Raw genomic sequence first — 23,169 nt, forward strand, 5'->3', positions numbered from 1 at the left:
GGGTTTAGCTTGTACAAGAATACAGTGAATATCCAGTATAAAAATTAATCAGAAAGTAGACTGGACAGTTGCAGTGTATACCCATTACAACACCCAGTATGGTGCATATTCCATAAAATAACTACTGTAGTGACTTATCTTTCCAGTGAATATCTCATAAGGAGGATATTCATACAGAAATTCCTCAGGACACAGACTGGGACAGTGAATATTCAATAAAATAATTAAAAAAGCAAGGACACTAACTACTGCAGTGACTCACCTTCCCAGAGAATTAACCCTTACTGTGAATATTCAAGACAAACATACACCGACTAATGTAATAACCAACGATTAAGGCGAATCCCAGTAGAGAGAATATCCAAGACAATAATTATTTGGGGGGGAAAAAAAATACTGTTTTAGTGACCAGACACCACGGACACAGTGACTGACGAGCCTAATGAATATCCAGCACGGTGAATTAAAAAAATAGCAATTATTCAGGAATAAACACTGACAGGTTTAGTGACTAAACATGACTGTGAGCACCTCATAATTCTACTTATATTACTATTTTGAATCAATACCGTCTGCGTTATAAGCACGCTGAATAAAATAACAACGGTCTACTCAAGGAAGGAACAAACCTTCGTAACTAACGGTTTAAAGGCATAAACAACTTCCCTGAACACCCGGGACGGTGAATTTGGAACAAAATATCTGTTCGGGAAAAGCCCCTCTGTCGTGTACGAACTGACCAGAGCGGGTAACGTCGAAGGACAAAGATGGCGTCGCCGCTCCCGATCCGTCCGGTTTGGACACGAAGCGGCGTCGAGCGCACATCCGGTCCGGCGTCCGACGACGGTTTTTCGCGCTCAGCTGCTCTGTGACGAACTTCCGCCTCCCCGCCCCGCCCCGCCCTCCGCGAATCGCGCGGTTCCAAAATGGCGGAGAGGAGGCGGGAGAGAGGCTGGTCCGTCTCTCCCCGAGCATAATAAAATAGTGGTCTTATTCAAACGCGTTTCAGAGGAACACGGGCAGCTGACACGGACAGTTACACGTACCAGACGGCAGCTCCCAGCCCCCTGATTCCTGTCTTTGTAAGGCAGGCGCAAAATCGGTTTCATAATAATAATAATAATTGCTCACACTTATATAGCGCCTTTCTGGACACTCCACTCAAAGCACTGTACAGGTAATGGGGACTCCCCTACACCACTCCCCTACACCACCACTAATGTTTAGTGTTCAGACCATGGGAGGACACCTCACGCGAACGTGCAGACTCCACGCAGACAGCAGAGTGAGACCCGCCGCGCCCCGCCCCCAGCGGGAAGCGAGAGGAGCAGGGCGCCGCGGGGCAGGGCAGGGCTTCGGCAGGGCTCGGCCGGTAGGGAAATGAGGGCTCAGGCTCCGGATAGAAGCCCCATTGTGTTGTTGTTGTTGTTGTTTGTTGCTGTTGGATAATACCGCACCGGAGAGACAAAGGTCCATCATCATCGTCGTCGGGCATTATTAGTATTATTGTTTTTACATCCCTTATCGTCGTAGTGGGAGAAACTGTGCTGTCCCACTGTCCCGCAGAGACGGAGGGGAACTCCAGCAGGAGCTCACAGGTACAGTAGCTGCTTTATTATTAGTATCGTTGTGGTTGGAAAATACTGCAGAGTCCCACTGCACCAGAGAGACAGGGGTACATCATCCTCATCATTGTCATTAGTATTATGTCATTAGTACCACAGAGACAAAGGGAAAAGGGCCTTTTCCTTCTGCTGCCTCACAGGTAACTACTCTATTATTATAGTTGTTTTTGTTGTTGTTATTACCACTATGAGTGTTTCTGTTGTCATGTCAGTTGTGAATTTCATGTCAGGACAGGAGGCTCTTCTGTACACAGAGGGGGGCGGGGGTGGGGAACAAGCCGCCCAGCCCTGTGGTTGAAGCCGATACCCTGGCTTCTCTCAGGACACAGCTGGGTGAGCTCCTCCAGTCAGGACAGGGGGCTCTTCTGTACACAGAGGGGGGTGGCGGTGGGGAACAAGCCGCCCAGCCCTGTGGTTGAAGCCGATACCCTGGCTTCTCTCAGGACACAGCTGGGTGAGCTCCTCCAGTCAGGACTGGGGGCTCTTCTGTACACAGAGGGGGGTGGGGGTGGGGAACAAGCTGCTGATCTCTGGATCAGTTGGCTACTGAACACCACAGCCAAAATCCTCCATTTTATGGACAACCTCTGCGGTAGACTTCACCAGAGGTATTTTAACGAGGGCAGTTCTCAAATGCCTGGGCATGAGTGCAGATGCTATCTTACCTTGTCAGAGCTGAAAGCAATCTGTTAAAAAGAAAATATATATATATATATTTTAATAAAAGAATATTTCAAAAGAACAGAAAGATGACAATTTGCATATTCCATAATTGTTTTATTTTTTTATTTCCTTCTTAGTATTGTAGCCAAAATCCAACCTTCACTTCCTCGTATTCAAACATGAAACACTGTGTTTTTACAGTATTTTATTGTTTGATTCTCCCAGGGTCTTTAAAGCAGGGCTGTCCAGTCCTGGTCCTGGAGGGGTCAGTGTGTGTGTGTGTGTCTGCAGAGTCTCCAGGGGTCTTTAAAGCAGGGCTGTCCAGTCCTGGAGGGGTCAGTGTGTGTGTGTCTGCAGAGTCTCCAGGGGTCTTTAAAGCAGGGCTGTCCAGTCCTGGTCCTGGAGGGGTCAGTGTGTGTGTGTGTCTGCAGAGTCTCCAGGGGTCTTTAAAGCAGGGCTGTCCAGTCCTGGTCCTGGAGGGGTCAGTGTGTGTGTGTGTCTGCAGAGTCTCCAGGGGTCTTTAAAGCAGGGCTGTCCAGTCCTGGTCCTGGAGGGGTCAGTGTGTGTGTGTCTGCAGAGTCTCCAGGGGTCTTTAAAGCAGGGCTGTCCAGTCCTGGAGGGGTCAGTGTGTGTGTGTCTGCAGAGTCTCCAGGGGGATATAATACAGCAGCATCCGAAGAGCTGAGAGAAGCTGGTAAACTGATCTAATTAAGCCACTAATGAGCCGATTAAGGTCATCAGGAGCCCATCATCACCGAGCACCTGTAGACACAGCAGGACCAGGGTTGGGGATCTCTGTTCTACACTGTTAGCCGCTACAATTCAAGCAGTAAAACTGATCCCATCTCACAGGGCTGATCCTGAACTGGAGTTCTGACCCTCTGTACTGACCTGTGCCAGACCTCACCGGTGTCTGCTCTCACCTACACCAGACCTCACCTGTGCCTGATCTCACCTGTGTCTGCTCTCACCTACACCAGACCTCACCTGTCTCAACTCTCACCTGTGCCAGACCTCACCTGTCTCATCTCTTACCTACACCAGACCTCACCTGTGTCTGCTCTCACCTACACCAGACCTCACCTGTGCCAGACCTCACCTACACCAGCTCACCTGTGCCTGACCTCACCTGTGCCTGACCTCACCTGTGCCTGCTCTCACACAGCCATGGAGGGGAGGGTGATTCTCACCCTGCTTCTTTCAGGTCAGTGTTTCTCATGTGACTGAATGTGTCCTCAGATGCAGACAGTAGTTTTCCAGGCCTGGCCAGACTGTACAGAGGAGACAGAGAGCAGCAGCATCAAATGAGGGCTCTGTCTGACAGTCTCTGTGTGTCCTGTGTGTCTCCAGAGCTCTGTCTGACAGTCTCTGTGTGTCTCCAGGGCTCTGTCTGACAGTCTTTGTGTCCTGTGTGTCTCCAGGGCTCTGTCTCACAGTCTCTGTGTGTCTCCAGGGCTCTGTCTGACAGTCTCTGTGTGTCCTGTGTGTCTCCAGGGCTCTGTCTGACAGTCTCTGTGTGTCTCCAGAGCTCTGTCTGACAGTCTCTGTGTGTCCTGTGTGTCTCCAGAGCTCTGTCTGACAGTCTCTGTGTGTCCTGTGTGTCTCCAGAGCTCTGTCTGACAGTCTCTGTGTGTCCCCAGGGCTCTGTCTGACAGTCTCTGTGTGTCTCCAGGGCTCTGTCTGACAGTCTCTGTGTGTCCCCAGGGCTCTGTCTCACAGTCTCTGTGTGTCTCCAGGGCTCTGTCTGACAGTCTCTGTGTGTCCTGTGTGTCTCCAGGGCTCTGTCTGACAGTCTCTGTGTGTCCCCAGGGCTCTGTCTGACAGTCTCTGTGTGTCTCCAGGGCTCTGTCTGACAGTCTCTGTGTGTCCTGTGTGTCTCCAGGGCTCTGTCTGACAGTCTCTGTGTGTCTCCAGAGCTCTGTCTGACAGTCTCTGTGTGTCCTGTGTGTCTCCAGGGCTCTGTCTGACAGTCTGTGTGTGTCTCCAGGGCTCTGTCTGACAGTCTCTGTGTGTCTCCAGGACTCTGCTCCCTCTCTCAGTGTCAGAGGCGTCAGTATCACTTTGTCAGCTCACCACTGAACTGGACCTCAGCCCAGCGCTACTGCAGGGAGAACCACACTGACCTGGCCACCATCGACAACAAGGAAGAGCTGGACACACTCCTCAACGAAACACACATCTCTGTTGAACAGGCCTGGATCGGGCTGTATAAAGTAGACCCAGAGCAGTGGCACTGGTCCCTGTCGAAGTGGGGCTTCTACAAGCACGGAGAGGCTGAATACCGCAACTGGAGCTCTGGTTCCCCAGATCCAAATTCTGCATGCAACAGTACAGAAATGAACAGTGATGGACAGTGGGAAGCTAGCAACTGGACTGAAAAGAAGCGCTTCATCTGTTACAGCGGTACTACATATATTGTATTGATAAAAATACATATCAAGTAATATATTGTACATCAAAACTATGCATGCAAAACGGGTGTGTGCAAATGTGCTCATCCTCTGTGTTTTTCTTAACTTTAAGTGTTTGCTACAAACAGATAAGGCATCATTTTCATGATGATTTACAGATACACAGAGAGCAACAGGGAAGTTGTTCATGGGGTTTTCTAAATACCAAGTAGGTGACTGGGAAGCTCTGAGAATAAGAAATAAAAGCCTGCACCTCTCAAAACCCCTTCGTGGGCCCCCAACATAAGTCTTTATCATGGCCCGATCTCCCCTGCACCTCTCAGATCCCCTTCGCGGGCCCCTTGTCACACTGGCATTGACAGTGGGCCCCAGTGCTCTGGGCTCTGTGTCTTGCTGGTGTCTTGAGATCTGTGCAGCGCTGAGGAGTCGTGCCATCAGGGCAGGTTTCTCTGTCAGGCGCTGCAGGTGAGCCTTTAGTTTAGCAAGGCTGCCTTTCCCTACAGCTGGTTAAAGACCGATTTCACAGACACACCTGTGTGAGCACTGCAGCGCACAGGAGGGGGACATCAGATCAGTGATGATAAAAACTCAACATCACTTTGTGCTGTTTATACATCATTTTTAGAAGATGATATCATAGCGATCTCAGAAAAATGACACTCATTATCTTACATACGATATGATGACTGTTGAACTGTTGGTCTCTGTCCCATCAGCTCCTGTGTCCTCAGCTCCTCTGTCTGTGCGTGGGGTTTGTGAGGAGAGATCTGCTCACAGAGGGGTACAGGAGGAGAGCCGGGCGCTGTCAGTAACAGTCTCACTGTGTGCTCTTACAGCGAGCGGTGGTCCCACACAGAGATACGTCCTGGTTGAGGACAAACTAGACTGGAGAGCAGCCCAGAGGTACTGCAGAGAGAAACACACAGACCTGGTCAGTGTGAGGAGCAGGAGTGAAAATGAGGAGGTCAGGAAGGTGATGAAGAACGAGTCCGTGTGGATCGGTCTGTTCAGGGACGCCTGGAGGTGGTCGGACCAGAGGAGTTCCTCATTCCGCAACTGGAGTATAGAACAGCCTGACAGTGGTGGCAATGAGAAGTGTGGATCTCTGTTCTTAGATACTAAAAGAGGAGGTTGGAACGATGCTTCCTGTAACACCGCATATCCCTTCATCTGCTATAATGGTGAGATACCCTGACCTCCCCAGGGAGAGATTCACCTGAACCCACCACACTGCCCCTCACCTGTCCCACACACCTCACCTGACCTCATCACACACTCTCACACCTCACCTGCCCTCATCACACACTCACACCTCACCTGACCTCATCACACACTCACACACCTCACCTGACCTCATCACACACCCACACACCTCACCTGAGCTCATCACACACTCACACACCTCACCTGAGCTCATCACACACCCACACACCTCACCTGACCTCATCATACACTCACACCTCACCTGACCTTATCACACACTCTCACACCTCACCTGCCCTCATCACACACTCACACCTCACCTGACCTCATCACACACTCACACACCTCACCTGACCTCATCACACACCCACACACCTCACCTGAGCTCATCACACACTCACACACCTCACCTGAGCTCATCACACACTCACACACCTCAACTGACCTCATCACACACTCACACACCTCACCTGACCTCATCACACACCCACACACCTCACCTGCCCTCATCACACACCCACACACCTCACCTGCCCTCATCACACACTCACACACCCACACCTGACCCCATCAAACACTCACAAACCTCATCTGACCTCAACACACACTCACACACCTCACCTGACCTCATCACACACTCACACACCTCACCTGATCTCATCACACACTCACACACCTCACCTGACCTCATCACACACTCTCACACCTCACCTGCCCTCGTCACACACTCACACACCTCACCTGACCTCATCACACACTCACACACCTGACCTGAGCTCATCACACACCCACACACCTCACCTGACCTCATCACACACTCACACACCTCACCTGACCTCATCACACACTCACACACCTCACCTGACCTCATCACACACTCACACCTCACCTGACCTCATCACACACCCACACACCTCACCTGACCTCATCACACACTCACACACCACACCTGACCTCATCACACACTCACACACCTCATCTGACCTCATCACACACCTCACCTGACCTCATCACACACTCACACACCTCACCTGACCTCATCACACACTCACACCTCACCTGACCTCACTGACGCCTGTCTCCCCAGATCCCCAGAGGAGGACGGGGAAGTGGACCATCCTGAGGCTGAAGATCGCCGGGAGCAGACAGCAGATTGGGAACGACGCCGAGACGAGGCACAGACTCCTGGAGCAGGTAGGCGGGAGCTGAGTGTGTCTGGTGTGTGACTGGGGTTCCCCCAGGAAGGGAGCGTTTCAGACACCGAGCCGGACTGTTCCCGATGTCGACAGGTGGGCTATAAGGGAACCTTCCTGTCCCTGATCCTCAGGGATTCAGATCAGGGGCTCAGCAGGAGAGACGGAGCAGATCTGCTCTCCGACACGATGCTTCACAGCTCGAACCCGTGTTGCTCGAATCCAGGGGTGTTAGCGCTGTGTCTGAGGCGCACGCTGGCGCCGTGTGAGCTGTCCTACAGTGCCGCAGGCCTGAGTGTTGAGTCACTGAGCACAGCTGTAAGCACACAGCCCGGCGCTCAGTGCTCAGTCGGTCTGTGTCTGCAGATGGAGGACCTGCTGGCCCAGCGGGGTCTCCTGGGGAACCACACCCTGCGCTGGAGGGAGCAGCCGGACGGAAAAGTGTTCTACCCAGCGGAATAGGGAGGAGGTGACTCTGAGACCCGCTGCTTGAGACAGGACCCGCTGCCTGAGACAGGACCCACTGCCTGAGACAGGGCCCACTGCTCCTGACAGGACCCGCTGCCAGAGACAGGACCTGTTACCTGAGACAGGACTCACTGCTCCTGACAGGACCTGCTGCCTGAGACAGGACCTGTTACCTGAGACAGGACCCGCTGCCTGAGACAGGACCTGTTACCTGAGACAGGACCCGCTGCCTGAGACAGGACTCACTGCTCCTGACAGGACCCGCTGCCTGAGACAGGACCAGTGTGTGTGGTGTCCAGCTGTGTCAGTCCAGTGTGTGGTTGTGTGTGTGATGTCCATCTGTGTCAGTCCAGTGTGTGTGTGTGTGTGTGTGTCTGTGTGTGTGTGACGTCCAGCTCTGTCAGTGTGTGGTTGTGTCTGTGTGTATCCAGATGGGTGGTCTATTTTGTCTATCTTGAGGATCTAACTCTACTGCTGTTTGTTGTGTCTACAGACTAGATGTGGCTCCAGAAGATCCTGCTACCAGAGTTTCCAGTGAGAATATTTGGGAGATTGAAGACAAATAGAAATCAGGTGGACTAGCTGGGCAGTTGCTTTGTGCGGTGTCCAGTGTACCTGATGTCCAGTGTGTATGATGCCCAGTGTGTATGATGTCCAGTGTACCTGATGCCCAGTGTGTATGATGCCCAGTGTGTATGATGTCCAGTGTACCTGATGCCCAGTGTACCTGATGCCCAGTGTGTATGATGCCCAGTGTGTATGATGTCCAGTGTACCTGATGCCCAGTGTGTATGATGCCCAGTGTGTATGATGTCCAGTGTACCTGATGCCCAGTGTACCTGATGCCCAGTGTGTATGATGCCCAGTGTGTATGATGTCCAGTGTACCTGATGCCCAGTGTACCTGATGCCCAGTGTGTATGATGTCCAGTGTCCATGATGCTGAGTGTACTGTCTGTTTCGTGCCCAGTAGGTTTGGGGAGCTGGGAATTGTGTCTCTGTATCATAGGAGCACTGCAGAGTTCATCTGCAGCTCTGACTTTGAATATCAAGTATCACACCTGTAAGAATCTCCCCGTGTGAGTCGATAGATGTAGACGATTCTTGGAAGGCGTGCCTGAAAAAATTCAAAACAAACAAACAGATCTCTTCACTGAACTACTGTATATCTCTTCCAACAAACACACCACGACTTAAACAGCGAGAGTACTCCTCATCTCTGTGCAGTGAGTTGTGTGTTTTCTGTACCTTGGGGATTTCTTTCAGCTTGAAACCACTCTCTTTCACTGGCTCCTTGGTTCGCACGGCGGTGTGTGTCGTCAGATGCTCTCACCTGTGAGATACAGAGCACCGGGTCCAGGCTCACTCGATGCTGAAAGGTGAAGAGGAGGAACGTGTTGCCTGTGGAGCCCTCTTCGGCGGTGCTCTGTAATTTGCAGGATGTGTGTGTGTGTACAAGTCTTGAGTATTTATTGTACGGAGTTTGCCTTCCAGTACGGCTGTTTATGAGACTGGATGTGATCATTGTGTATTTTTGGGGGGTTCTGCACTTCTTCATGTGTGTTTATTAAAACAATAACTTTATAAATCTTATCACGTGTCTGTTGTTTTTTTTTGGGGCCTCCTGTTGAACTGGGATCTCTTGAATTGCTTTTGAAATATTTTGGACCATGGAACCTTGCTATGAATGTGTGGGGCATGGTGTTTCGGTGGTCAGCTTTGATGCCTCGCACACAGTCTGCTAGTTGTGAGGCTGGGTTAGCTGCCTTCTGGGAAAGTGGGATCTGGTGTGAGTGTGTGTGTGTCCTGTGATGGACTGGTGTCCTGTCCAGGGTGTGTGAGAGTGTGTGTGTGTCCTGTGATGGACTGGTGTCCTGTCCAGGGTGTGTGAGTGTGTGTGTGTGTCCTGTGATGGACTGGTGTCCTGTCCAGGGTGTGTGAGTGTGTGTGTGTGTCCTGTGATGGACTGGTGTCCTGTCCAGGGTGTGTCTGTGTGTGTCCTGTGATGGACTGGTGTCCTGTCCAGGGTGTGTGAGTGTGTGTGTGTGTGTCTGTGATGGACTGGTTTCCTGTCCAGGGTGTGTCTGTGTGTGTCCTGTGATGGACTGGTGTCCTGTCCAGGGTGTGTGTGTGTGTGTGTGTGTGTCCTGTGAGGGACTGGTGTCCTGTCCAGGGTGTGTGAGTGTGTGTGTGTGTCCTGTGATGGACTGGTGTCCTGTCCAGGGTGTGTGTGAGTGTGTGTGTGTGTGTGTGTGTCCTGTGATGGACTGGTGTCCTGTCCAGGGTGTGTGTGTGTGTCCTGTGATGGACTGGTGTCCTGTCCAGGGTGTGTGAGTGTGTGTGTGTCCTGTGATGGACTGCTGTCCTGTCCAGGGTGTGTGAGTGTGTCCTGTGATGGACTGGTTTCCTGTCCAGGGTGTGTCTGTGTGTGTCCTGTGATGGACTGGTTTCCTGTCCAGGGTGTGTGAGTGTGTGTGTGTGTCCTGTGATGGACTGCTGTCCTGTCCAGGGTGTGTGTGTGTGAGTGTGTGTGTGTGTCTGTGATGGACTGGTGTCCTGTCCAGGGTGTGTGAGTGTGTGTGTGTCCTGTGATGGACTGGTGTCCTGTCCAGGGTGTGAGTGTGTGTGTCCTGTGATGGACTGGTGTCCTGTCCAGGGTGTGTGAGTGTGTGAGAGTGTGCGTGTGTATGCAAATACCGGGGCGGGTCTCGTACCCAGAACGGCAGCAGAGCTGAGGCTGCACAGGGGCCCCTTGTTCCAGGAAGGAGTCGAGTTTTGCATACAGTGTGGCAGAGAGAGGGAGGTGCAGGAAGAGGAAGTGACATCGCAGCTGGGCTGTGGCAGCAGCCCCCCCCCTCCCCCTCGCAGGTACAGAATGACATCGTCCCCCCAACCCTACAGACTCACACTGCAGTCCACAGCAACACACAGCCTCTCCGCAGGTAAGTCTGCTTTTCTCACTTTTGTAGGTCTCAGGCGTTGGAGAATTCCCCCCGATCGGCGAGTGCCCGGCGGTAGCAGAAAGTCTGATAAAATCTCTGTTTGAAAAGTTTTTGAAAAAAACACTGTATTTCCCCATTTTTGTTGCTGCTGGTTCAAAATTCAGGGGTCGGTGAAATATCACACATTCTGTGACTGTTAATTGATCGGTTTCGCTTGTGACCGCGGTGGTGGAGACGATCAGATCAGCAGAGGGCTGTGGGGGCCGGAAATCTCTGCTTTGACTTCCCTGTCCTCTCAGTAGTTACACATCAACGGGCTGCGCTGTGTTTGATCCCTCTGATGGGCTGCTGCAGCTCCTCGGCGCTGGGCAGGGAGAGGGAGGCTGAGTCTTCTCCAGGGTGGGGTGAGTGAGCCTGGAGGAACAAGACCTGGTCTCTGGCGGAGACCCCGGACTTTCTCCCCCAGGCTGCGGGGTCTGTGTTGAGCCCAGAGCTGTGGTTGAAGCTCTGTGAGGCGCAGGAGATGTTCCCGACGGCCGATCTCTCCTCCTCTTCCTCCCCCCCCCCCCTCCCGTCTCTGCGCTGAGGAAGGAGGCGTCTGACCACCGCGGCCGGTGGATTATTCACTGGTCACTCCTGTCCCCAATCATGTCGATCGATCACGGCTGATATACTTCTTTATTGACGATGGAGACCCGAGCTGCTGGCGAAGGTCTGTGTCCAGGACGTTCCTTCTGCTCCTCAGGGTGAGGAAGAGGAGAGGCTCAGTAGGTCTAATGACAAGTGTAAGAAATTCTACAGGCTTTGTCACCCACCCAGAAAAAACCTCCATTTGTTTGACGCATAGTGATCGTTCTGCCCCAGTAACCCCACCTGGGAGACACACAGTGATCATGCTGTACCAGTAACCCCACCTGGGAGAAGCACAGTGATCATGCTGTACCAGTAACCCCACCTGGGAGACACACAGTGATCGATCTGCACCAGTAACCCCACCTGGGAGACGCACAGTGATCGTTCTGCACCAGTAACTCCACCTGGGAGATGCCCAGTGATCGTTCTTTACCAGTAACCCCACCTGGGAGACGCACAGTGATCGTTCTGCACCAGTAACTCCACCTGGGAGATGCCCAGTGATCGTTCTTTACCAGTAACCCCACCTGGGAGACGCACAGTGACCGTTCTGCACCAGTAACCCCACCTGGGAGATGCACAGTGATCGTTCTTTACCAGTAACCCCACCAGGAGACGCACAGTGATCGTTCTGCACCAGTAACCCCACCTGGGAGACGCCCAGTGATCATTCTGCACCAGTAACCCCACCTGGGAGATGCACAGTGATCGTTCTTTACCAGTAACCCCACCAGGAGACGCACAGTGATCGTTCTGCACCAGTAACCCCACCTGGGAGACGCCCAGTGATCATTCTGCACCAGTAACCCCACCTGGGAGATGCCCAGTGATCGTTCTTTACCAGTAACCCCACCTGGGAGACGCACAGTGATCGTTCTGCACCAGTAACCCCACCTGGGAGACGCCCAGTGATCATTCTACACAAGTAACCCCACCTGGGAGACGCACAGTGACCGTTCTGCCCCAGTAACCCCACCTGGGAGACGCACAGTGACCGTTCTGCCCCAGTAACCCCACCTGGGAGACGCCCCGTGACCGTTCTGCACCAGCAGCCTCACAGAAACTGCGTCTCCAGGTGGATGACTTCCTGGACGTTCACAAGTTGGCGGAGGGGGGATCTGTGTGGTGTGCCTGTGCTGCTGCTGCCGAGGGGAAGTCTGAACAGGGAAGTAACAGCCAGGGATTTGAATGTCATTTACATGCTGCTCTGTCTCACATCTGCACTGCGACAGTTACTGCCTGGACAACACCGAGAGAGAGAGAGCAGTACAGCAGCACACCCTCTGGCCAGTGTATTAGGACCACTGGCCATTGAGGACACAGTATGTTTGTTTCATTAGTGTCATTGACCATCAAGTACACACAAGTGGTCAGATCATTAGGGTCTCTGTCCATCATGGACACTGTGTGGTCAGTTCATTAGGGTCACTGATCATCATGGACCAACAGTGTGGTCAGTTCATTAGGGTCACTGGCCATCATGGACACACAGTGTGGTCAGTTCATTAAGGTCACTCTCCATCATGGACCAACAGTGTGGTCAGTTCATTAGGGTCACTCTCCATCATGGACACACAGTGTGGTCAGTTCATTGGGGTCTCTGGCCATCATGGACACACAGTGTGGTCAGTTCATTAGGGTCACTGGCCATCATGGACACACAGTGTGGTCAGTTCATTAAGGTCACTCTCCATCATGGACCAACAGTGTGGTCAGTTCATTGGGGTCACTCTCCATCATGGACACACAGTGTGGTCAGTTCATTGGGGTCTCTGGCCATCATGGACCAACAGTGTGGTCAGTTCATTAGGGTCACTGGCCATCATGGACACACTGTGTGGTCAGTTCATTAGGGTCTCTGTCCATCATGGACACAGTGTGGTCAGTTCATTAGGGTCTCTGTCCATCATGCAGCTGTTCTCTCCTCAGCCGTGTCCTGATCCCTCTGGACGGGTCAGTTTCTCCTCAGGTCTCCTGCCCCAGTGGCACTAACCTGCCCCTCTGTGTTTCTGCAGCCTGACGGCCCACAGACATGCAGGGCAGAGCCTGCGTCCTCCTGATCCTCTCAGGTCAGTGTCTGATCGCCGGCACCTTGACCCCAGTGCCCTGGACAGCAGCCCCAGTCCTCCCCTGTCCCTGTCCAGCCGCAGGAGAGATCACTTCTGTCTCCTGTCTCTGTGTTCTGTCTGTCTCCAGGTGTCTGTCTGACAGTCTCTGTGTTTCCTTTGTGTCTCCAGGGCTCTGTCTGACAGTCTCTGTGTGTCTCCAGGGCTCTGTCTGACAGTCTCTGTGTGTCTCCAGGGCTCTGTCTGACAGTCTCTGTGTGTCCTGTGTGTCTCCAGGGCTCTGTCTGACAGTCTGTGTGTCTCCAGGTGTCTGTCTGACAGTCTCTGTGTGTCCTTTGTGTCTTCAGGGCTCTGTCTGACAGTCTCTGTGTGTCCTGTGTGTCTCCAGGGCTCTGTCTGACAGTCTCTGTGTGTCTCCAGAGCTCTGTCTGACAGTCTCTGTGTGTCTTGTGTGTCTCCAGGGCTCTGTCTCACAGTCTCTGTGTGTCTCCAGAGCTCTGTCTGACAGTCTCTGTGTGTCCTGTGTGTCTCCAGGGCTCTGTCTCACAGTCTCTGTGTGTCCTGTGTGTCTCCAGGGCTCTGTCTGACAGTCTGTGTGTCTCCATGTGTCTGTCTGACAGTCTTTGTGTGTCCTGTGTGTCCCCAGGGCTCTGTCTGACAGTCTCTGTGTGTCCCCAGGGCTCTGTCTGACAGTCTCTGTGTGTCTCCAGGGCTCTGTCTGACAGTCTCTGTGTCTCCTGTGTGTCTCCAGGGCTCTGTCTGACAGTCTCTGTGTGTCTCCAGGGCTCTGTCTGACAGTCTGTGTGTCCTGTGTGTCTCCAGGGCTCTGTCTGACAGTCTCTGTGTGTCTCCAGGGCTCTGTCTGACAGTCTCTGTGTGTCCCCTCACCTCACCTGACCTCATCACACACTCACACACCTCACCTGACCTCATCACACACTCACACACCTCACCTGTCCCCACCTCACCTGACCCCATCACACACTCTCACACCTCACCCGACCTCATCACACACTCACACACCTCACATGATCTCATCACACACTGACACACCTCACCTGACCTCAACACACACTCTCACACACCTCACCTGACCTCATCACACACTCACAAACCTCACCTGACCTCATCACACACCTCCTGTGTCTCCTGTGTGTCTCCAGGGCTCTGTCTGACAGTCTGACAGTCTCTGTGTGTCCCCAGGGCTCTGTCTGACAGTCTCTGTGTGTCTCCAGGGCTCTGTCTGACAGTCTCTGTGTGTCCCCAGGGCTCTGTCTGACAGTCTCTGTGTGTCTCCAGGGCTCTGCTCCCTCTCTCAGTGTCAGAGGCGTCAGTATCACTTTGTCAGCTCACCACTGAACTGGACCTCAGCCCAGCGCTACTGCAGGGAGAACCACACTGACCTGGCCACCATCGACAACAAGGAAGAGCTGGACACACTCCTCAACGAAACACACATCTCTGTTGAACAGGCCTGGATCGGGCTGTATAAAGTAGACCCAGAGCAGTGGCACTGGTCCCTGTCGAAGTGGGGCTTCTACAAGCACGGAGAGGCTGAATACCGCAACTGGAGCTCTGGTTACGCAAATAATCAAGACTGCGCAGAAATGAACAATGATGGAGGGTGGAAGGAATGTAACTGCACCACGAAGAGGCCCTTCATCTGCTATCAAGGTACTGAATACATTTACTTTATAAATACATATAACAAGTAATAATTGGGACATAAAAACTGAATGGGCAAATTGGGTGTGTGCACTTCCATAGAGTTTGAATTCTAAGTGTTTGTTACAGAAAGGATAAGGCACCATGCTCGTGAAGTTTTCTAAATACCAAGTAGGAGACTGGGAAGCTCTGAGAATAGAATATCAAAGTCTGCAGCATGATTCAACCTGCACCTCTCAAAACCCCTTCGTGGGCCCCCAGCGTAAGTCTTTATCCTAGCGTGATTCCCCCTGCACGTCTCAAAACCCCTTTGTGGGCCCCCAGCGTAAGTCTCTATCCTAGCCTGATTCCCCCTGCAAGTCTCAAAACCCCTTCGTGGGGCCCAGATGTAAGTAAGCACTGCAGCGCACGGGAGGGGGACATCAGATCAGTGATGATAAAAACTCGGCATCATTTTGTTCTTTCTTACATGGTGGCAGGAAGATGACACCACAGAGACTTCATTAAGATGACGTTGTAGTGATCTCAGGAATTACCGTTAGGAATTCCATACGTACGATATGATGACTGTTGAACTGTTGGTCTCTGTCCCATCAGCTCCCTTGTCCTCAGCTCCTCTGTCTGTGCGTGGGGTTTGTGAGGAGAGATCTGCTCACAGAGGGGTACAGGAGGAGAGCCGGGCTCTGCTGGTCCCGGCGCTGTCAGTAACAGTCTCACTGTGTGCTCTTACAGCGAGCGGTGGTCCCACACAGAGATACGTCCTGGTTGAGGACAAAGTGGACTGGAGAGCAGCTCAGAGGTACTGCAGAGAGAATCACACAGACCTGGTCAGTGTGAGGAGCAGGAGGGAGAATAAACAGGTCAGGAAGGTGATGAAGAATGAGTCCGTGTGGATCGGTCTGTTCAGGGACGCCTGGAGGTGGTCGGACCAGAGGAATTCCTCATTCCGCAACTGGAATATAGAACAGCCTGACAGTGGTGGCAATGAGAAGTGTGGATCTCTGTTCTTAGATACTAAAAGAGGAGGTTGGAACGATGCTTCCTGTAACACCGCATATCCCTTCATCTGCTATAATGGTGAGATACCCTGACCTCCCCAGGGAGAGATTCACCTGAACCCACCACACTGCCCCTCACCTGTCCCACACACCTCACCTGACCTCATCACACACTCTCACACCTCACCTGCCCTCATCACACACTCACACCTCACCTGACCTCATCACACACTCACACACCTCTCCTGACCTCATCACACACCCACACACCTCACCTGAGCTCATCACACACTCACACCTCACCTGCCCTCATCACACACTCACACCTCACCTGACCTCATCACACACTCACACACCTCACCTGACCTCATCACACACTCACACACCTCACCTGTCCCCACCTCACCTGACCCCATCACACACTCTCACACCTCACCCGACCTCATCACACACTCACACACCTCACATGATCTCATCACACACTGACACACCTCACCTGACCTCAACACACACTCTCACACACCTCACCTGACCTCATCACACACTCACAAACCTCACCTGACCTCATCACACACCTCACCTGACCTCATCACACACCCACACACCTCACCTGACCTCATCACACACTCACACACCACACCTGACCTCATCACACACCCACACACCTCACCTGACCTCATCACGCACTCACACACCTCACTTGACCTCATCACACACTCTCACACCTCACCTGACCTCATCACACACTCACACACCTCACCTGACCTCATCACACACCTCACCTGACCTCATCACACACCCACACACCTCACCTGACCTCATCACACACTCACACACCACACCTGACCTCATCACACACCCACACACCTCACCTGACCTCATCACACACTCATACACCTCACTTGACCTCATCACACACTCACACAACTCACCTGACCTCATCACCCTCCTCACACACCTCACCTGACCTCATCACACACCTGACCTCATCACACACTCACACACTCATACCTGACCTCATCACACACTCACACACCTTGCCTGACCTCATCACACACTCACACACCACACCTTAACCTCATCACACACTCACACACCACACCTGAGCTCATCACACACTCACACACCTCACCTGGCTTTATCAACCTCACAGCTGGAGCACAGTTGGGGCACAGTGGAACTGTTTGCCTTTTGAAAAAGGCTATAGAACCCTCACTTTGTCTCTTTGTCTTACTCTCTTCCAGGTACGAATGAGCTATCTCTTCCAGACACCAGAGAGCTCATCCTGGAGACAGAGAAGAAGTCCTGGGCTGATGCCCTGGATCACTGTCAGACTCACTACACTGGCCTGGCAGATATCCAGTCACACCAGGAGCAGAGATACGCTGCTGAAGAGGCCAGGGCTGCCAACAGTACTCTGGTCTGGCTGGGCCTGCGACAGAGTCGGATCTTCGGGTTCTGGTTCTGGGTGAATGGACAACCGCTTAATTATCAGAACTGGGGTACAGGGGGAGACCATCAGTGCACAACTAACAACTACTGTGGAGCCCTGGACAGAGACAGAGGGGGGAACTGGACTAACCGTGACTGTGAGGAGAAGCTCAGCTTCATCTGCTACTAGAGGTACTGAGACTCCTTTACTGCCTCTGTCTGACTCTCAGTGTGAATCCTGACCGTCACACACCAGCGACACGCCCCTGTCTGACTCTGTGCGAGTCCTGACTGTCACACACCAGCGACACGCCCCTGTCTGACTCTCAGTGTGAGTCCTGACTGTCACACACCAGCGATACGCCCCTGTCTGACTCTCAGCATGAGTCCTGACCGTCACACACCAGCGACACGCCCCTGTCTGACTCTCAGTGTGAGTCCTGACTGTCACACACCAGCGACACGCCCCTGTCTGACTCTCAGTGTGAGTCCTGACTGTCACACACCAGCGACACGCCCCTCCCTGACTCTCAGTGTGTCTCTTGTAGGGTGAACGGTGTGAGTCCTGACTGTCACACACCAGCGACACGCCCCCGTCTGACTCTCAGCGTGAGTCCTGACTGTCACACACCAGCGACACGCCCCTGTCTGACTCTCAGTGAGTCCTGACTGTCACACACCAGCGACACGCCCCTGTCTGACTCTCAGTGTGAGTCCTGACTGTCACACACCAGCGACACGCCCCTGTCTGACTCTCAGAGTGAGTCCTGACCGTCGTACACCAGCGACACGCCCCTGTCTGACTCTCAGCGTGAGTCCTGACTGTCACACACCAGCGACACGCCCCTGTCTGACTCTCAGTGAGTCCTGACTGTCACACACCAGCGACACGCCCCTGTCTGACTCTCAATGTGAGTCCTGACTGTCACACACCAGCAACACGCCCCTGTCTGACTCTCAGTGTGAGTCCTGACTGTCACACACCAGCGACACGCCCCTGTCTGACTCTCAGTGTGAGTCCTGACTGTCACACACCAGCGACACGCCCCTGTCTGACTCTCAGCGTGAGTCCTGACTGTCACACACCAGCGACACGCCCCTGTCTGACTCTCAGCGTGAGTCCTGACTGTCACACACCAGCGACACGCCCCTGTCTGACTCTCAGCGTGAGTCCTGACTGTCACACACCAGCGACACGCCCCTGTCTGACTCTCAGCGTGAGTCCTGACTGTCACACACCAGCGACACGCCCCTGTCTGACTCTCAGTGTGAGTCCTGACTGTCACACACCAGCGACACGCCCCTGTCTGACTCTCAGAGTGAGTCCTGACCGTCGTACACCAGCGACACGCCCCTGTCTGACTCTCAGCGTGAGTCCTGACCGTCACACACCAGCGACACGCCCCTGTCTGACTCTCAGTGTGAGTCCTGACTGTCACACACCAGCGACACGCCCCTGTCTGACTCTCAGTGTGAGTCCTGACTGTCACACACCAGCGACACGCCCCTGTCTGACTCTCAGTGTGAGTCCTGACTGTCACACACCAGCGACACGCCCCTGTCTGACTCTCAGAGTGAGTCCTGACCGTCGCACACCAGCGACACGCCCCTGTCTGACTCTCAGAGTGAGTCCTGACCGTCGCACACCAGCGACACGCCCCCGTCTGACTCTCAGAGTGAGTCCTGTCACACACCAGCGACACGCCCCTGTCTGACTCTCAGTGTGAGTCCTGACTGTCACACACCAGCGACACGCCCCCGTCTGACTCTCAGAGTGAGTCCTGACTGTCACACACCAGCGACACGCCCCTGTCTGACTCTCAGTGTGAGTCCTGTCACACACCAGCGACACGCCCCTGTCTGACTCTCAGTGTGAGTCCTGACTGTCACACACCAGCGACACGCCCCTGTCTGACTCTCAGCGTGAGTCCTGTCACACACCAGCGACACGCCCCTGTCTGACTCTCAGCGTGAGTCCTGACTGTCACACACCAGCGACACGCCCCTGTCTGACTCTCAGAGTGAGTCCTGACTGTCACACACCAGCGACACGCCCCTGTCTGACTCTCAGAGTGAGTCCTGACCGTCGTACACCAGCGACACGCCCCTGTCTGACTCTCAGTGAGTCCTGACCGTCACACACCAGCGACACACCCCTGTCTGACTCTCAGCATGAGTCCTGACTGTCACACACCAGCGACACGCCCCTGTCTGACTCTCAGCATGAGTCCTGACTGTCACACACCAGCGACACGCCCCTGTCTGACTCTCAGCGTGAGTCCTGACCGTCACACACCAGCGACACGCCCCTGTCTGACTCTCAGAGTGAGTCCTGACCGTCGCACACCAGCGACACGCCCCCGTCTGACTCTCAGAGTGAGTCCTGTCACACACCAGCGACACGCCCCTGTCTGACTCTCAGTGTGAGTCCTGACTGTCACACACCAGCGACACGCCCCTGTCTGACTCTCAGCGTGAGTCCTGTCACACACCAGCGACACGCCCCTGTCTGACTCTCAGTGTGAGTCCTGACTGTCACACACCAGCGACACGCCCCTGTCTGACTCTCAGCGTGAGTCCTGACCGTCACACACCAGCGACACGCCCCTGTCTGACTCTCAGCGTGAGTCCTGACTGTCACACACCAGCGACACGCCCCTGTCTGATTCTCAGTGAGTCCTGACTGTCACACACCAGCGACACGCCCCTGTCTGACTCTCAGCGTGAGTCCTGACTGTCACACACCAGCGACACGCCCCTGTCTGACTCTCAGTGTGAGTCCTGACTGTCACACACCAGCGACACGCCCCTGTCTGACTCTCAGCGTGAGTCCTGATTGTCACACACCAGCGACACGCCCCTGTCTGACTCTCAGTGTGAGTCCTGACTGTCGCACACCAGCGACACGCCCCTGTCTGACTCTCAGAGTGAGTCCTGACTGTCACACACCAGCGACACGCCCCTGTCTGACTCTCAGTGTGTCTCTTGTAGGGTGAACAGTGTGAGTCCTGACTGTCACACACCAGTGACACGCCCCTGTCTGACTCTCAGCGTGAGTCCTGACCGTCACACACCAGCGACACGCCCCTGTCTGACTCTCAGTGAGTCCTGACCGTCACACACCAGCGACACACCCCTCTCTGACTCTCAGAGTGAGTCCTGACTGTCGTACACCAGCGACACGCCCCTGTCTGACTCTCAGTGAGTCCTGACCGTCACACACCAGCGACACACCCCTGTCTGACTCTCAGTGTGAGTCCTGACTGTCACACACCAGCGACACGCCCCTGTCTGACTCTCAGTGTGAGTCCTGACTGTCACACACCAGCGACACGCCCCTGTCTGACTCTCAGTGTGTCTCTTGTAGGGTGAACAGTGTGAGTCCTGACTGTCACACACCAGCGACACGCCCCTGTCTGACTCTCAGTGTGAGTCCTGACTGTCACACACCAGCGACACGCCCCCGTCTGACTCTCAGCGTGAGTCCTGACTGTCACACACCAGCGACACGCCCCTGTCTGACTCTCAGCGTGAGTCCTGACTGTCACACACCAGCGACATGCCCCTGTCTGACTCTCAGTGTGAGTCCTGTCACACACCAGCGACACGCCCCTCCCTGACTCTCAGTGTGTCTCTTGTAGGGTGAACAGTGTGAGTCCTGACTGTCACACACCAGCGACACGCCCCTGTCTGACTCTCAGTGTGTCTCTTGTAGGGTGAACAGTGTGAGTCCTGACTGTCACACACCAGCGACACGCCCCTGTCTGACTCTCAGCGCGAGTCCTGACCGTCACACACCAGCGACACGCCCCCGTCTGACTCTCAGTGTGAGTCCTGACTGTCACACACCAGCAACATGCCCCTGTCTGACTCTCAGTGTGTGTCCTGTCACACACCAGCGACATGCCCCTGTCTGACTCTCAGTGTGTCTCTTGTAGGGTGAACAGTGTGAGTCCTGACTGTCACACACCAGTGACACGCCCCTGTCTGACTCTCAGTGTGAGTCCTGACTGTCACACACCAGCGACACGCCCCTGTCTGACTCTCAGTGTGAGTCCTGACTGTCACACACCAGCGACACGCCCCTGTCTGACTCTCAGTGTGTCTCTTGTAGGGTGAACAGTGTGAGTCCTGACTGTCACACACCAGTGACACGCAAGAGGAAATCTGAGGGACTGGTGTTGCCTGAGTCAAGACCTCCGAATGTAGAATTGTGTCTCATATACATTTACTGTTAAACAGGGCTTGTTTGAAGGTTAATATAAGCATAGTGTTCTTCTCTGGGTGTGGGTAATACATTTTAGATTTTTTTATGCCTTATGAAAGGATCAATATCTTGTAGAGTCGCGTTAATATTGTTTCCTGCTTACAGACTGTAGAAAGCTTGTCAGGGGTGGGACAGGCGTCCAGGTCCTGTAGGTGCCTGTGCAGGGCAGACAGTGCGCAGGGGAGACAGGCCCTTGTGTCCAGGGTTCGAGCAGAGCTGCTTGTGTCGAGTCCCCTCAGTGCTCAGTCCACTGGGCTTGTTACCTGCCCATCACAAGGGGAGGGAGTCAGGAAGAGTCTCCGCACCACAGCAGGAACTGGAAATACTGCAGGTGGTCTAAATATACAGGCCAGTCATCTATAGGAGAGATAATTATACAGGCCAGTCATCTATAGGAGAGTTAATTATACAGGCCAGTCGTCTATACGAGAGATAATTATACAAGCCAGTCACCTATAGGAGGGGTATGTATACAGGCCAGTCACCTACAGGAGGTTTAATTATACAGGCCAATCAACTGTAGGAGAGTTACATACTGTACACAGTCTATCCTACAGGCGCTCCTCCAGCAGGGCTACGTGTTCTGGCTGTCATACAGGAGTGTGAATTCTACAGGCCGTTAATTAGTGTGTGACGTGATCAGGTGCTGTCGCCCCTGGAGTTTCCCTGTAGTTAATGAGGCTGGTGATAGGTCAGTGAACTCTCTCTCTCTCACTCTCTCTCTCTCTCTCTCTCCCTCTCTCTCACTCTCTCTCTCAATTCAATTCAATTCGAGGTGCTTTATTAGCATGACCGATGGGTACAATCAGTGTTGCCACAGCAGATGAAAGTAATGATATTTACATTCTCTCTCTCTCTCTCTCTGCCCGAGTGGCTCTGCAGGCCCTGCTCTCAGCTGTGTCTGGGGCCGAGAGCACCCTGAGCCTGTCACTCTACACCCGTCTCCACACACAGCAGGGACACAGCCTCATTGTCGGGAGGCCAGTTCACACTGGGCTGCCTCTTCCTCCCAGTACTCAGTTGAGAAAAATATGGGAAAATATGGGTCTTGTTTGTTACTGAGGGCTCGCCGTGTGTGCTGTGTGTATTACTCAGAGGCGACCTTTTTATGACAAGATTTCCAACTTCCTGTTTCCAGCCAAAGCTGGAACACTTTTTAGTTTTCGGTCTAAGAGAGATTTTACATTTTATTTTAAATTTTGGGGGTCTGGGAACGGGGGGGGGGGGGGTGTTTGAAACAAGCATCCTTAGATATTTTGTGTTGTTGGTCTGGGAAGAGGGGGCTGTTTGAAACGTACATTTTCTCACATTTAGCGCATGTCGAGCGCTCGTACATGTGGTTCGGGTGGGTAATAGGTAAGAGGTGTATTTCCTGCCGAAGAGAGAAGAGAGGAAACACCTGATGTCCACCCCTGAAGAAGGCTTCACAGCCAAAAAACGCTGTGTTTCCTCTCTTCTCTTCTCCTCGTATATGTGATTGAACTTTGGTTTCTCTTTGTAGCTTTGCAAAGATAAATAAACTGCTTTGCGTCTCATGGTAGCGGTGGTTTTGTTGTCATTTTGGGTTGCGAGTCGGGCCTCTTTCACAGAGAGGACATTTCCGGG

At 53.4% G+C, this 23,169-nt stretch overlaps 1 protein-coding gene across 1 annotated transcript; it reads left to right on the plus strand.

Annotated features, from left to right (window-relative positions):
* The first annotated feature begins 1,237 nt into the window (after window positions 1-1,237).
* Window positions 1,238-23,096, plus strand: LOC148813463 (C-type mannose receptor 2-like). Its single transcript, XM_088908000.1, has 16 exons — window positions 1,238-1,372; window positions 3,189-3,492; window positions 4,308-4,586; window positions 5,536-5,880; window positions 6,990-7,096; window positions 7,192-7,413; window positions 7,462-7,536; window positions 10,324-10,430; window positions 10,532-10,576; window positions 10,859-10,908; window positions 12,190-12,306; window positions 13,156-13,206; window positions 14,503-14,877; window positions 15,601-15,945; window positions 17,111-17,489; window positions 21,412-23,096. Exons 1-15 carry the CDS (start codon window positions 1,238-1,240, stop codon window positions 17,485-17,487), a joined length of 2,934 nt encoding a protein of 977 aa, XP_088764126.1. The 3' UTR covers window positions 17,488-17,489; window positions 21,412-23,096.
* Window positions 23,097-23,169: the final 73 nt, after the last annotated feature.

The sequence above is a fragment of the Atractosteus spatula genome (assembly GCF_055471065.1).
Source record: "Atractosteus spatula isolate fAtrSpa1 chromosome 10 unlocalized genomic scaffold, fAtrSpa1.hap1 SUPER_10_unloc_1, whole genome shotgun sequence".
Classification (NCBI taxonomy): domain Eukaryota; kingdom Metazoa; phylum Chordata; class Actinopteri; order Semionotiformes; family Lepisosteidae; genus Atractosteus; species Atractosteus spatula.